Genomic DNA, 16082 nt, shown 5'->3' with positions numbered 1-16082 from the left:
AACTACCTATAAGAAATGGAAAAATGTCTTGTGATGTAAATTTCCCTTGGTGAATGGAAAGGTTACTTCTTTGGTGGTGACCAGAATTTCCATAATGACCAGTTAAGACTATATTCTTGGGGGAGGTTGAAACTGCAGTCAGATTAGGTAATAGGTCTCAGTGGTGTTGCCGCAAATGCCTCCATATTGATTCTGTCATTTTTTTTAACCCATTTTCTTTTTCTCTCTTACTGCTTCACCCAACAAGTCAAGGAACAATCTATAACAGTTTTCTTGCAATTTTCTTTCAAAGTTCAAGAACTGAAGGACATAAATTATAATTAAAATCCATTCCTAAGAATTCTTTGATTTCAAAAATAGTAACTAATTTATTCTCTCTGACATATGCGTTCTTCTGACATCCAAAATAACCAAATTCAAAAAAAAAATTCACATTCTGAAGAAAATCTCTATATTTTATTTTATGCCTTAAGACTTATACTTTAAAAAATGTTCTTTCACCTGAAAATATTTAAGATGACAAATTTAACGTGTTTCTTATCACAATAATAAAAAAGAGCTCTCAATGATTGTAATAAAATGGGAGAACAAATGTAATAGGATATATTTTGATTCTTAGTAATCTTTTAAAGCTATTAATATTTTTGGCTGTTTTGTTTCTTATGTTAAGTATGTTTTATGTAACATGACTAGGTCTATATTTATTTGTATAATGAAGGAAAAGAGTATACAGAACAATATAGGAAAAGTAAACCTGAGTTATGTGAAAAAAAGGAAATGTACTGAAATAAAAAAAAGTAATGATTAGCCCTGACAGTCATATATCAACCAGTAAAAATAGGATGGTAATGCTGCTGCATTAAGCAAAAATCATTAAAATGTTCCATAAAGTTCAAAGATCAAAATATTTTGCTTTAGGGTCAGAATGGTCTACACCAGAAAAGACTCTGAGGGATTTATGCTTCATTAAATAACAGGTGGTTGGAGGGAAATACCTGAAAGCTTTATGGTCTGGGGTGGGAAGGCTGCCATACATATTGCAGTCCTGCCACTGTGCCAACACCCTGGAGGAGAAAATTGAATTATGTGGATGCATACACCATTGGCTGAGGGGGAAAATGTGTAAGGAGCTGGTGTGCTCCCCACAGGTAAGGTACCAATGAAAAGAACAAGGACACTCTTCTACACTGCACACCACCTACCCCCACACCAAAGATATGGAATTGACCTCATGAAGCACACTGATGGCACACAGATTATAGAGGCTGGGGTCTGAAACCCCAGAGAGATTGGATCACTGGTGCCACAAATACATTCCCCATAAAGCATTCACACCAATAGCTGGATTCCTACACACTTGTATTACACACACTGACACAGTGACCGCAAGAACATGCATCCAGAAACCTAAATAATCCACAAAAGGGCAAAAAAAAAAAAAACCCTCCAGAAAATCACATAAAACCACACTGCAAACTGCTGAAAAGTGCAAGTAATGCAAATCTCCAGGTGACTGTTACAGATTATGGTACTTTAAAAAAAAAAAACACAGTGAAATATAAGGCAGCAAAATATGCATACAAAGAAAGATATAACACATGGAATCTTGAAATCTCAAAACAATAAGTTACAAAAGGAGAGAATAACAATCCAGAGTCCAACTATAAATACATGGAAGATTTTATCTTCCTAGCAGACAGAGATTTATAATGATCAAGAAATTCAAAGAAATAAAAGAAAACACAGGTGATCAAAAATATGAGAAAACTGAAAAAAAAAAAAAAACCAACAAAAACCTAATGAATGACCTGAGAAACAAAATTATCGAATAGGAAATAGAAATTGAAGATTTAAATGAGAAAATAACAGATGCAGAAGTAAAAAGGTCAATTATTGAGGAGATAAAATATTGTGGAGACGATATGGAAGCAAAGTAGAAGCAAATGGAGGATCACCATGTCCTTTAAGATAATAATGCACAAAAAAACCTGATAGAAGAACAGAAACACAATGAAAAGAAAAATGAAGAAACACTTTGGGAACTATCCAACTTCAATAGAAAAGACAAGATAAAAATAACTGGTATTCCAAAGAGGAAGAAAGAGAGGGAAAGAGAACTTATCCAAAGAAAAAAATAGAAGAAAACTTCCCAAACTGAGCAAAGAAAGTAAATATACAGGACAAAGAAGTTAAAAGAATACCAGGTTATCTAACTGTAATGAGACCTAGAACAAGACAAATAGTTATAAAACTTCCAAGAGTTCAAGACAAAGAAAGAATTTGAAGATGATTAGGGGGAAATAGCAGATAACCTATAACCTATAAAGGTATTCAGACTTTCATCAGAATTCTCTGAGGAAACCCTACACACAAGGAGAAAATGAAATAGCATATTTAAACTACCTTAGTGATAAAAATTGACAGTAAGATTTCAGATATTTCCCTTCAGATATTAGGAAGATAAATGCCTTCTGGGATATACAGAAGCTGAAGGAATTTGCAAACACTAAACTTCCCTATAGGAAATGTTGAAAGGAGCATTCCTACTTACAAAAGCGAAAAGATATCCACAAAAAAAAATTGAACAATAGATAGAACCAGAAAACTAAAAACAAAATGACAGCAGCAAAGCTTTATGTATCAAGCATCACCTTGAGGTATCAATAATTTAAATGGGCTAAAAGCACCAATATGAAGACACATGGTGACTGAAGAAACACAAAACAAAACCCAACTTACCGCTATATCCAGGAGACCAACCTGTGCTCTGAAGATAAACAGAGGCATAAAGCAAATGGTTGAAGAACAATCTTACAAGCAGATAGGACCCCCAAAAGGCAGGGATAGTTATATCAGATAAAATACAGTTCCAGATTAAAAAAAGATAATGAGAGGGGCCTCCCTGGTGGTGCAAGGGGTTAAGACGTAACCTATGAAGCTTTTCACAGCCACAGCAGCATGAATTCTATCCCTGGCCAAGGTAATACCCACATGGCTCAGCAGACCTCTCCTGACTCACCCACTGCGCCCCTCAGCAGTGTATTTCAGTCAACCGGAGGTTCTGCTCCTATTGAATCCTCTCACCCTCCACACCTCTGGCCTGTACCCCAGTTCTTGTATGCATAAATAAATAAATCTTTAGAAAAAGATAATGAGAGACAGGGCTGGACATTATATAATAGTTAAAAGATCAATACATCAGGAAGATATGAAACTCATCAATATATTGGATTGTCAGAAAAGTAATAATGTATTTTTTTCTGATATCTATGCAAATATGTGTCATGACTTTTCTGACAACCCAAAATATATACCAGAGAAAGGAGCATCAAAATATATGAGGCAATTATGTCAAATCTTAAAACAGTGACAACATTACAGTGGTTGGGGACTACAACACCCCACTTTCACAAGTGGCCAGAAGGACTAAATAGAAAATCAACAAGGAAACAACAGTCAATGGGAAATAGACAACATGGACTTAATAAACATTTATAGGACAATGCTCTCTCCCACCAAAAAAAAAAAAAAAAAAAAAAAAGCTGAGTTCACAATCTTCTCAAGTGCATATGGAACATTCTACAGAATACCACACATTGGGTCACAAACCAAGTGTCAATAAACTCATGAAAATTGAAATCATATCATTATCTTCTCTGATAAGAAAATTATCATACTAGAAAGGAAGCATAAAATGAAACCAGGAAACATCTCTAATATACTAGTGAATGACTATTATGTTAATAGGAAATAAAAAACAAATTAAATTGGAGATAAGTGAAAAATAAGACGTGAGCTACTAAAACCTATGGAGGAATATAGGAAAAGCAGTACTAAGAGGGACGTATATAGCAAACAAGCCCACACCAAGAAATAAAGAAATAAATTACATAAATGATCTAACTTTACACTTTAAGAAAATAAGAAAAGAACAAAACCAAATTCCATAGAAGGGAGAAAATATAGCAAATTAAAACAGATATAAGTGATACAGAAATAGAAAGACAATCCAGAAAATCAATGACCACAAAACCTTGTTCTTTGAAAAAATTAACAAGATAGACATATTTCCAGCTAAACTCACAATGTAAAAATGGGAGAAAACTCTAATAAATAGAATCAGAAATGAAAGAGACACCTCAGAAATACCAAGAATCATAGGAGACTACTATGAGCATCTACATGCCAATAAATCAAATGACCAAGAAAAAAATGAATGTTCTTAGTATACAAACTTCCGCGACTGACCCAAGCAAGGAAGTGAAACCGTAATCAAAATTCTTCTAAATAAAAAAGGAACCAGACAGTTTTAATAGTAAGTTCTACCAAAGCTTCAAAGATGAACTAATACTTACCTTTCTAAAATTCTTCCTAAAAATTAAGGAAAAAGGATGCTTTCAATATACTTTGTGAGACCAAAATTAGTCTTTTACCAAAAACAGATGAGGACATCACAAAAAAAGAAAACTACAGACCAATCTCCAAGATCAATATTTATGAAAAATTCTCAATAAAATCTTACAAAACCAAATTCAACAATATAAATGAATCATACATCATGACCAAGTTGGATACAAGGATTGTTCAAGTCAGAAAATCAGTCAATGCAACTCACATCAACAAAAGAAAGATACAATTCATATGATCAATCAACTGATGCAGACAAAGCATAAAATTCAGTATCAATTTATGAGTAAAACCTCCCAAAATAGGAATAATAGTAACATATCTAAATATAATAAAAACCATCTATGACAAACCTAACATCATAATAAATGGTGAGAAATAAAATCTGTTCCTTTAAAATTAGGTACAGGGCCTCCCTGGTGGCACAAGGAATTAAGTTGCAGCACTATAAAGCTATCCACAGCCACTGCAGCATGAGTTCAATCCCTGGTCAAGGAGCTAACCCACAAGGCTCAGCAGACCTCTCCTGTCTCACCTACTGCTCCCCTCAGCAGTGTATTTCAGTCAATCTGCCTGTTCAGATCCTCACTCTGTCTCTGGTGAATCCTCTCAGCCCTTGCACCTCTGGCCTGTACCCCAGTTCTTGTATGTATAAAAAAATAAATCTTTAAAAAAAATAAAATCAGGTACAATAAAGATGTTCACTTTCACCACTACTATTCAATGTAATGTTGGAAGTCCTAGCTAGAGCAAGGGAAAGAAAAAGAATCCAAATTGGAAAAGAAGTAAAACTATCACTATTTGCATATGACATGATTATATAATTAAAGATTCCACTAAAAAAAAAAGCTATTAGAAATAATAAGACAGTAAAGTGTCATACTACACAATCAATTTACAAAAACCAATTGCACACCTATATGCAAACAAAAATTACAAGAAAGAGTAACAATCCCAGTTACTATCATATCAAAAATAAGTAAATGCCTAGGAATAGACCTAAGAAAGTAGGTGGAACACCTATACAAAAGCTACAAAGAAAAAGAAGTAAAAGAAAAAGAAATGGAGGACACAAAGAAATGGATAGGTAACCCCTGCTCATGGGTTAGAAGAATTAACATTGTTAAAATAGACACCTTGTCCAAAACAATATACAGATTTGTTGCAATCCCTGTCACAGTTTCAATGGCATACTTTAAAGAAATAGAATAAACAACTGAAATGCATCTGGAACCACAAAAGATCATTGAATACCCAAAGCAATCCTAACAACAAAGAAAAAAATGGCAGCATCATACTTTCACACTTCATGTTATGCTACAACACTAAGGTAACCAAAACTGTATGGCATTGTAATAAAAATATATACCAAACAATGGAATATAATTCAGAACTCAGAAATAACTCACATTTACATGTACAGTTAATCTATGACAAAGGAGCTAAGTGTATCCAATAGAGAAAGGAAAATTTCTTCGACAAATAGTGTTGGGAAAACTGGACAATCACATACAAAAGAATGAAAGTTGACCACTGCCTTACTATATATAAAAGTAATGTGAAATGAATTTAAATTTGGATCTAAGACTTCAGACCACAAAACAAATAGAAGAAAACATAGGCAAACACGTCACGACTCTGGCTTCAGTGACTCTACTGCAAAAACAAGGGAAACAAAGGCAAAATTAAACAAATGGGACTATATCAAATTAAAAAGCCTCTGCACAATGAAGAACTATCATTAAAACAAAAAGAAACTTTACTGAATGGGAGAAAATATGTGTGGATCATATATCTGACAAGGATTAAAATCCAAAAAGCCATACAATTCAACAAGAAACAAATAGGTAGAAGAGCTAAATGGATCTTTCTCTAAAGAAGATATAGAGATGGGCAACAGGCACATGAAAAAAATGCTCGACATCACTTATTATACGGGAAATCAAAGCTATAATGAGAATGGCCTATTATCATACAGATCAGAAGCAATCTGTGTTGGCAAGGATGCGGAGAAAAAGGAATCCTCTCACACTGTTGTACATTTACATGTACAGTTTATCTATGACAAAGGAGCTAAGGAATGTAGACTAAAAACAGTATTGTTTCTCAAAATATCAAAAATAGATATTTTGGGGGAGATTTAAGGGGACAACGTAGTAATCCCACTCCTAGGTATCATACTGAACAAATGCAATAACACTAATTCAGATAGATATATGCATTCCTATGTTCAGTGCAGCACTATTTAAATAGTCAAGTTATGAAACCAACCTAAGTGCCCAACATCAGATGTGTGGATTATGAACATGTGGTAATATATGCACAATGGAATATTATGCAGCTATAAAATGGATGAATTTTTGCTAATTGCAACAACATGTGTGGAACTGGATGGAACGTTACACAAAATAAGCTAGAAGAAAGACAAATACCAGATTTTTTCACTCAATGTGGAATATAGAAAGGTAAAACAAAGTGTCAGACAAAACCAAACCAAAAATAGCCCAGATTTCTGACTGTAAGATTAAGGCTACCCCAGGAGCAAAAGGAGGGTGGAGATCAAAGTGGGAATAGTCCCAATGGATTATGGTGAAAGGACTGTGGGTGTCTTGGTGGTGGGTAAGGTTCGGTAACATTTATCTAAAGAGATGTGAGCCTATACCTCTAAATCACATAGTGTACTTCAATTTATAAAAGAAAATATGAAACTTAAGGTAACTTGTTCATTTAAATTGGGTTTCCTAAGACCAAAGTTGTTTGTAGTATGTTATCTTGACAATCTTTTGTTATCAATATCAGAGAAGCAAAAGGAGATGGAAAATGGTAGAGAAGGAATGATCTTTCAAAGATTGTATCCATGAAACTTTAGCCTCTCTTAAATTTTCTCTGGTTTCCTCATAAAAATAAATTTAAATATGTATGTGTATATATATATATATATCATACAAATGAACCACTGAGTTGGATCTTAGAACAAGAAATAAATATTAGTGGAAAAGTAGTGAAACCTAAATAATGTATAATTTAGCAGTAATGTACCAATGTTACAATACCTTCTTAGTTTTGATGAATGTACCTGATTATATAAAATTTAATACTAAGGGAAGGTGGCCAAAGGGTAAGGAAAAGTGATTTTCTTGAACCAGAATGTCCTAACAACTTTGTCAACCAGACTCCCCACCATTTGTTCTAAGTCCAAAGGCTCAGCCAAGACCTGAGATGGGATAATTCCATTATAGAGAAATGTCTGTAAGTTCTCTTAACTTTAAAAACATTAAAACTTTTCCTACCATAATGCTTTTTTATCCTATAAATAATACTGATTTTTCTAATCTATTTGAGATTTCATAGCATTAATACATTTGTTACTTACAGCATTAGTACGTTTTTATTTACTGATTTTGAAGATGAGGAAACTGATACCAAAGAATTAGTAACTTGTCAGAAATTTTTAGAATTCAACTTTCCCTTTTTAGGCCAATACTGGCATTGCCCTTTATGGCTATTGTCTGCCTACGTCATTAGTTTATGACTTAGGAGCCTTCACGTACGTTCATTGTGATTTCTGATTGTGCTGAAAATCTTTCCAAACAACAGTAAAACAGCAAAGGAGAAGAAGACAAAAACTTCATTGAATATTTAAAATAAATCAGGGTGCTCCCTTTTTAATGGGTGGCTCTATCATGTACATTAAAGAGGAACTCAAGAATATTTCTTAAGAAACAGTAGTTTTAGATAGGCAATTGTGAGGAAGATAACGATCATGCATGCCAAGGCTACGTGATTCATCCACAGGCCCCAAGGTGAGAGATCGATGCCCTGGCTTATCAAATATTCATTGCCAGTACATCTGAAATTTAAGAAAAAAATAATATAATCATTCTTAGCATCTGACATATTTTATTCAGTATATTCCATGCTCCTTAAAGAAATCTATAGACTATCAAGTCTTAATTAATTATCCTTTCATTTATAATCATTTATAATAACTAATAGTGAATCCTTACAACTCCACTGGATACAATGGATACTCACATATAATAGTTCAGTTAATCCCTACAATCACCCAGTGGGGTAGATATGATACACACTTAAAAGATGGGCTCCTTGAAAGATTTAAGTATGTTGGCCAAGTTCACAGATTCACACTTGGTAGCTTCTAACATTCCCAGAGTACTTGTTTCCAAATCTATGAAGCTGTTCTCTTCAAAGACAGAAACATTTACCAAGCAATTTTTCACTCACTCCCAATGTGGCAAACCTTAACTTTAACAGAGAACATCTCATGATCCTTACTAAAATGATCAAAGCTCTTCAAAGAACCCATTACAAGCAATCATACAAAAAAACACAGGCACTGAATGCAAACTTACATTGCAAATTCACAGGTACTGTTTGTTGTTCCATTAAGGCCTGGGCAGAAGTTTTGTCCCAAAAATTCATTATACAGCAAAGCCTGTAACACAAAGGGGGTGGGGGATGGAAAATGCTTAAAATTTCAAACACTTTTAAGAGAATTATCACAATCACAGCTTCCTAGTTTAATCTTCACTGTTGTCTCTAAAAACAAACCACGCTTCATATTCACAGTCTTGTCACCCCAAAGCTCAACTAAAAGTGTTTTCCCTGGCAATCAAAAAGACTGTGGTTTTAGTTTTTAACACAGAGGAAATAAGTATTCTGGCCAAGAGGTGAGAACTCCGGCTATATTACCCCACAGCGGCTTCTTCTTTCTGCAATTTTAGAGCTTCATAAACACTATAATTAAAAAGCTACAGTGGCATACAATGACAATTCTTGCTGTTTGTTGTCATCAAAACTAGTTATAATTTCTGGGAGTTAGAAATTCAATTACAGTATAATAAAACAAGTTACTTTGGAGATGATTAGCTTTCTAAAGCCAATAGTGGCTCTATTATATGGTCTTTATTTTACTTATAAATTCCTCCCACATAAAATATGTATTCTAGACTCCCATCATCTCATTTACCTCCTGATTGAACTGAAGCACAGTTATTATTTTTTTAGCATCCATTAGTCAATCCCATCGATAGTCCTTCGCTATGAGTTATCTCCACACCCTTCACCTTCCTCATATAAGAGGGGCCTGGGGAAACCCCAGGTAATTATTAACCCCCAGCCTTAATAGGAAAATTCTCATTTATTCCTTCTAAAAGGAAATTCCTGTGAGACTGTCATAGCTGTGAGATGGTTAGGTTAGGCTTTATTTTAGTTGTTTCCTAGCTTGGAAACAATAAAACAATCACAGTGACAGAAAACTTACCGAATAGCCATAACGAGGAATGCTGATGTATTGAATCCATGAAAGCCAAGGCACCACAGTTCTGAGATTTACCAACAGCCCTGAAAATATCTAAAAGAGCAAATACCAGGAATGAGAACTTAAAGTCCCCTAAAACGTCGGAAGCACATGTTAAGGCCAACTCTTTCTTGAAATTCCTTCCACTACCCCCAAAGACTTGTCATACCCTCTTCATATGTATATAGCGCTATAGCTACGGTTATTTGTGGTTTTAAAGAAAGACCATGTATCTATAATGTATATTTCATTTAACTGGAAATCCTTAACTCTCATGACTTTTCCTTCTCTAACTGCACAAACTGGAAGGACAATGATACTGTTCTAATGATACAGGCAATAAGGACACCAGAATACCTTCTGAGTATCTCCTCTCTTCCATGCTTCCATAAAACAGAAGTATTTTTTATTACAGGGGTTTGCATTCTGTCACCATATGACTTCAGGAATAATTCAGCGTTCATAATGCATGCTTAAAATAACCCAAAGCCTGGTATTGGTACATAGTGCAATATGGGGAAGCACAACATAAAACATGGCCACTACATTTACTTAAAGCTACCTAAAAGCAGTATTGCAGTGGAAATCCCAGGAAGGAACACTTCAGCCAGAGACACCATATGGAAGGAGGTTGTATAAATCTCCTCCTACCTGGTACCAGCTATTCAGAAATAGGCATGCCTACATTGCTAGTATGACTACTTATTTTTAAACTTGACCTAACCAAGTGCTTCGTATATAACATATAGCAACTGGTAACATAGCAACTGAGAAAAAGCTGGTTTTATCACTCACTTTAAAAGAGGGAAAGGGATCAGAGGGAGGGAGGGAGGAGCACAGGGGACTGAGGTGATGGAGCACAGGTGCATTGGTGAAGGAAATTCTATGGGGACTACACCTGAGGGGGTGGGGGAAAGCAAATATTATTTAAAAATGAACAATGATGTAAAAAATAAAAAAAATAATAAAAATAATTAAAAAAATAAAAGTTCTATGTAAAAAATTTTTAAGTAAAATAAGTCAAAGCAAATATATCAAACAAAACAGTTTTATATGTTGGGGACATTTTATTTATTGGATGACATAGACTACATAAGCAAGGTTTAAACTCTTTCAATAATATTTAGATTGGTAGTTTTCAAGCTTAGAAATGGGAGAATCAAATTTTAGCAAGAGTGTGTACTAATTAATGATACTCTTAAACAGATCTACTCCTAATCCTAGTCTAGCAGAAAGGACATGCTTCCCATTTCTCTTGATCAGTAAAGGGATATGGTAACTGGTTCCCATTTACCTGTTGATTTAAATATGTGCTTGCAAAGTTTAGGGGCATATAAGATCAGAATTAAGTAATTCTTTAAAAAATAGGGTTTAGGGTTGGCAGGCATAGTGGAAGAGGTGGGTAATTTACATCAGAGCTTAACCCCAACTGAGAGGAGTGGCCTGGGCTTCTGCTCTGGATGGGGCGGGGGCTGAGAATTACCCATTCCCTCTCAGTTTCCAATAGGGTTCCAATTCTGACCTGGGGTGGGGGTCATTGACTCAGTTCCCCTTTTTTCTGAGTGTAGAAGATTAGCTTCCAATTCAGCAGCTGCTCTTGTTTTAAAGCAATCAAATCAAAGAAGAATATCCCTGAAGGGTTTCACTAGCATAATCTTTGAAATCATACAGACGCAACTCTAGGAAGTAGAAATCTGAGACCAGTTATCAGAGGGAGAGGATCTTAATGGATTACTGTTAATCTGAATTTATTCTGTAGATTTCTTTGCAAAGCACATGGTATGTAACTATTACAGAATTCTGCACTAAAGCAAGCTGTCTATTCATGTCTGCAAGGCCATCATACAAGTATAATTGGGCAAACAGTGCCATTACTAAAAAGTTAGTCAAATGTTCTGCACCAAAGTACATTAACTATTTGATGACTTGGGTTCAGAATCCACTTGGTGATGAAACTCTTTTTCTTTCTAAGACTGATGTTCCACTCCCCCAAAACTATGATGTGGCAAAGACCATCTAAAGCATCTGCTCAGGGTTGATGCCCATATTGATCACCAGCACTTTGATTCTGTGATGCAGCCAGAGGCCCATCTCAATGTCTCCCTGAAGCACTTTATTTTTTTGTTCAGGTGTTTGATATCATTGACAGGTATGAGCTGGCAAGTCTTCAAGGACTAATTGAGAAGCTTGGGTAGAAAGATAAATATTTCTTAAAAAATAGTTATCTTTTGCTTCCTCTATTACTAGAACAGTCATTGCTATCTGTTATGGTAATAGCAAGTTTTACAAAAAGAGAAATGAAAACACAACTATTGTCTGTGTCTACTGATCAAGTTGTCTGAAAAACAGTTTGGCCTAATCTCTTCAGAGTGAGGAGTTCAGGACACAGTCAAACCTGAGGCACTGAGGGAACCAGCGCCCTGAGGGAACCAGTTACCAACTACTCCTGTATCTTCAGTCACATTTGGTTGTAATGTGATAACTAAATTGTAGTTTATTAGTTTACACATTATCCTTTTACTGAAGAAAATAAGTCTTTTCAGGTGACAGCAACAAAATATTAAGAATTCCCACCAAAATTTATTAACAAGCTTCCATACAAATTTCTTAATAATACTATCAGATCAGTTTCATTCTACTTTTATTTTATAAATAAAAATGATTTTTAAAGTTTCCTTAGGATTTTGAACATTTGTACCACTTTGGATAACCTTTAATTTGAAGTCTGTTAGTACTTTTATAGTTAAGAAGATATATATATATTTTCTTTTCTAAAATCCATGATTGCATTTTTTTTAAATCAATTAATTTTTAATCTATTTTTACATCATTTTTCATTTTTGCACAATGTATGCATTTTCATCTTGGTTATAGTCTCCATACAATTCCCTCTTATGTGGTATGGTATTTTTACTTTTAAGCCAAGAGGGCAGGTTTGTTATTTATAAAGGAAAGAAAAGGAAGAGACACTTGCACAGACACAAGGAAAATCTGTCTCTGAAAGGGCAGGTTTGTTAAAAGAGATGCCTGTGTAGTCACAGGCAGGAGAGCTGCTGTGGTATGGAATTAACGAGTTATTTCTAATGACTTTATTTTTTAAATCTTAACTTGGGATTTTATTCACATAAACTTTCCTGAATTAAAAAAAAAAAAAACTATGCGGATATTTACTGACATAAGGGAAGTTCAGGAACCCAGCAAGGAGGGACCTAGTACTGTGTGGACTTTGGAATGATTCTGACATTTTAAAACTCCTCTTCAAAATACAGGAGGATTGGGCATTTGGGTTGTTTCCAAAGCTTAGCTATTGTAAATAGTGCTGCTATAAACATAGGGGTGCAGGTGCTCTTTGGAATTGATGTTTCTGTGTCCTTTGGGTAAATGCCCAAAAATAGATGACTGGATCAAGAAGATGTGGTACATATACACCATGGAATATTACTCAGCATTCAAAAAAGATAAACACATGCAATTTGCAGCAACATGGATGGAGCTGGAAGGGATCATGCTCAGCAAAATAAGCCAGAAAGAAAAAGAAAAATACCAGGTGGTCTCACTCATAGCAGGAATCTAGAAAACTTAAATAAGGGACCAGGAAAAAGAATAACTATAAGAAAGAAAATATCAAAATCAACAAACAACTATGAACCAGAGACACTCTATGGGGGGGTGGGGGGCGGGGAAAGGAGGGCTTGGGGTCAAAATAAGGGGGTTGTAATTGTATGGGGAATATAAAAAATAAAATTTAACTTAAAAAAGGAAAATAAAAGCCAAAAAAAAATGCAGGAGGAACCTTAGGTCGACTACCTAGGCCACATGCTAATTGTTCTATTTCTCATAGAGCTTAGCTCTTCCCTTTGAAGAGTAGCTGCCACCCTAACCACTTCAGCCACTGGGTAAGCAGCTGGCAGTTTTTAAGGTCAGTGCAGAAGTCGGGCAACTAACCTGTCATTTTTATGAGGGAACCGTCCATTCAAAATGGTTGGTTTTTCATAAAATATATAGAAGGAAATATAGGTGAAACACTACATGACATGCACCTCAAAGACATCTTTACAGACACATCACCCAAAGCAGTGATAGTGAAGGCAAAGATAAACAGCTGGGACTACATCAAATTAAAGAGCTTCTGCACGGCAAGAGACAATAACCAAAACAAAGATAAATGCCACTGACTGGGAGAAAATTTTTGCACACAACACCAATGATAAAGGACTGATCACAAAAATTTACAAAGAGCTGATGAGACTCAACAAAAACAAAGAAAATAATCCAGTCAAAAAATGGACAGAAGAGCTAAAAAGAAACTTCTCTGAAGAGGAAATGCAAATGTCCAAAAGGCATATGAAAAAATGTTCAACATCACTTGTAATCAGGGAAACGCAAATCAAAACTACAGTGAGATACCATCTTACACCAGTGAGAATGGCACATATTAAAAAAACTAGCAACAACAAATGTTGGCGAGGTTGTGGAGAAAAAGGAACTCTCTTGCACTGTGGGAGTGCAAAACTCTCCTGCACTGTGGGAGTGCAAAATGGTCCAAACACTATGGAGAGCTCTGTGGAGATTCCTCAACCTACTAAAGAGAGAGCTTCCATATGATCCAGCAATTCCACTCCTAGGTATTTACCCAAATGAGACAGAAACATTAATTCCAAAGGGCACCTGCTTCCCTATGTTTATAGCAGCACTATTTACAATAGCTAAGCTATGGAAACAACACAAATGCCCAAAAATAGATGACTGGATCAAGAAGATGTGGTACATATACACAATGGAATATTACTCAGCAATCAAAAAAGGTAAACACATGCAGTTTGCAACAACATGGATGGAGCTAGAAGGGATCATGCTCAGTGAAATAAGTCAGAAAGAAAAAGGAAAATACTGGATGGTCTCACTCATAGCAGGAATTTAGAAAACCTAAATAAGGGACCAGGAAAAAGACTAATTAATACAAAGTAAAAATCAAAATCAACAAGATACTATAAACCAGAGATACACTACAGGTGGGGGAGAAGGGGCGGTGAGAGGAAGTATTAGGGTCAAAATAAGAGGGGGGGGGTGCAATTGTATGGGGAATAGAACCAAAATGAAAATGCATACATTGTGCAAAAATGAAAAATGATGTAAGAATTATATAAAAAAAATTTTAAAAAAGGTTGGTTTTTGAGGTTTAAATATACCAAGATTGGGGCCTTCTTGGTAGTGCAAGGGGTTAAGACACAACCTATGAAGCTATCCCCAGCCACTGCAGCATGAGTTTGATCCCCAGCCAGGGAGCTACCCACTTGGCGCAGCAGACCTCTCCTGTCTCACCGGCTGCTCCCCTCAGCAGAGTATTTTAGTCAATCTGCCTGTTCTGTGCCCCACTCTGTCTCTGGTGAATCCTCTCACCCTCCACAACTCTGGCCTGTACCCCAATTCTTGTATGCATAAATAAATAAATCTTTATTTTTAAAAAAAAGCTCCAGGCCTCCCCTGGTGGCACAGCTGGTTGAGCGCTGGGTTGCGAGGCTGCCCGCAGCCTCTGCAGCACCAGTTCGATCCCCGGCCACCAGCGAGGATCCCACACACACACACACACACACACACACACACACAAAAACACTCCAAAATGAAACTCTGAGTAACAAAACTGGATATTTAAAAATAAATAAATAAATAAATCTACCAAGGTTTCACTAGATGAAACCTTTTCTTTTTTTAACTCTTTATTTTAATTTAGGTAATATTAGCTAACAATACTTTATATTATTTAAGGGAATAGGTGGATACCACTCAAGAAGCCTCTTTTAAAAGTTCATTTGTAACATTCTGTTAACTAAATGTTATAGAAACTATATTACAATAGTAGCAAGAAAAAAAGACTGGATAAGTTCAAGAAAAATCTGACATTCTCTAATAGAAGTTATACTTGACTATAAGGGCTTCTTAAAGCAGAGCCCCATTTACAGAATTCTCAAAGCAGGTATTACATGAAAGGAGAATTTTTAGCAAGCAAGGAGGGGGAAACAACCACCTCTCAGAGAAGCATGATTCCTACTCACCATCATGACCACAAAAGAGATAGTCATAAGCAGAGTTGCTATGGAGACCACACTTTGACCTGCCGCTATGGCCAGTGACATAGAGCTGGATGCATATGCCACCATCATAAGGCTGAACATCATAATGAAGAAGGCCTCTACTTCTGGTTTCAGTCCTTAGGAAGAAAAGAAGAGGTTAATCCAACTACCTCAGGTCACCACGATCTGTATGTTGAGAAACCAATAACAATAATTTAAAAATTTACCTACTACCCAACCACCCTGGGTCATCAGTGTCATTACCACTCCATGATGTAATAGTG

The 16082-nt window shown here is 35.5% G+C and overlaps 1 protein-coding gene and 1 pseudogene across 2 annotated transcripts in view; one reads left to right on the top strand and one right to left on the bottom strand.

The window, feature by feature from the left end:
- Nucleotides 1–8109: 8109 nt before the first annotated feature.
- Nucleotides 8110–16082, bottom strand: part of ABCG2 (ATP binding cassette subfamily G member 2 (JR blood group)) — a gene marked incomplete at both ends in the record, with an annotated part of 44308 nt that continues 36335 nt past the window's right edge. The window contains 4 exons of the mRNA XM_084233228.1: nt 8110–8257; nt 8781–8863; nt 9692–9781; nt 15781–15935. Coding sequence (XP_084089354.1) covers nt 8110–8257; nt 8781–8863; nt 9692–9781; nt 15781–15935 — 476 coding nt within the window. The remainder of the gene's footprint in view (nt 8258–8780; nt 8864–9691; nt 9782–15780; nt 15936–16082) is intronic.
- LOC311171208 (MOB kinase activator 1A-like) lies at nt 10241–11922 on the top strand (annotated as a pseudogene). Its single transcript has 2 exons — nt 10241–10298; nt 11399–11922. The product of its transcript is annotated as an MOB kinase activator 1A-like (transcript).

The sequence above is a fragment of the Talpa europaea genome (genome assembly GCF_964194135.1).
Source record: "Talpa europaea genome assembly, chromosome: 5".
NCBI classification, from domain to species: domain Eukaryota; kingdom Metazoa; phylum Chordata; class Mammalia; order Eulipotyphla; family Talpidae; genus Talpa; species Talpa europaea.
This window is presented reverse-complemented; position numbering and strand designations above follow the sequence as displayed.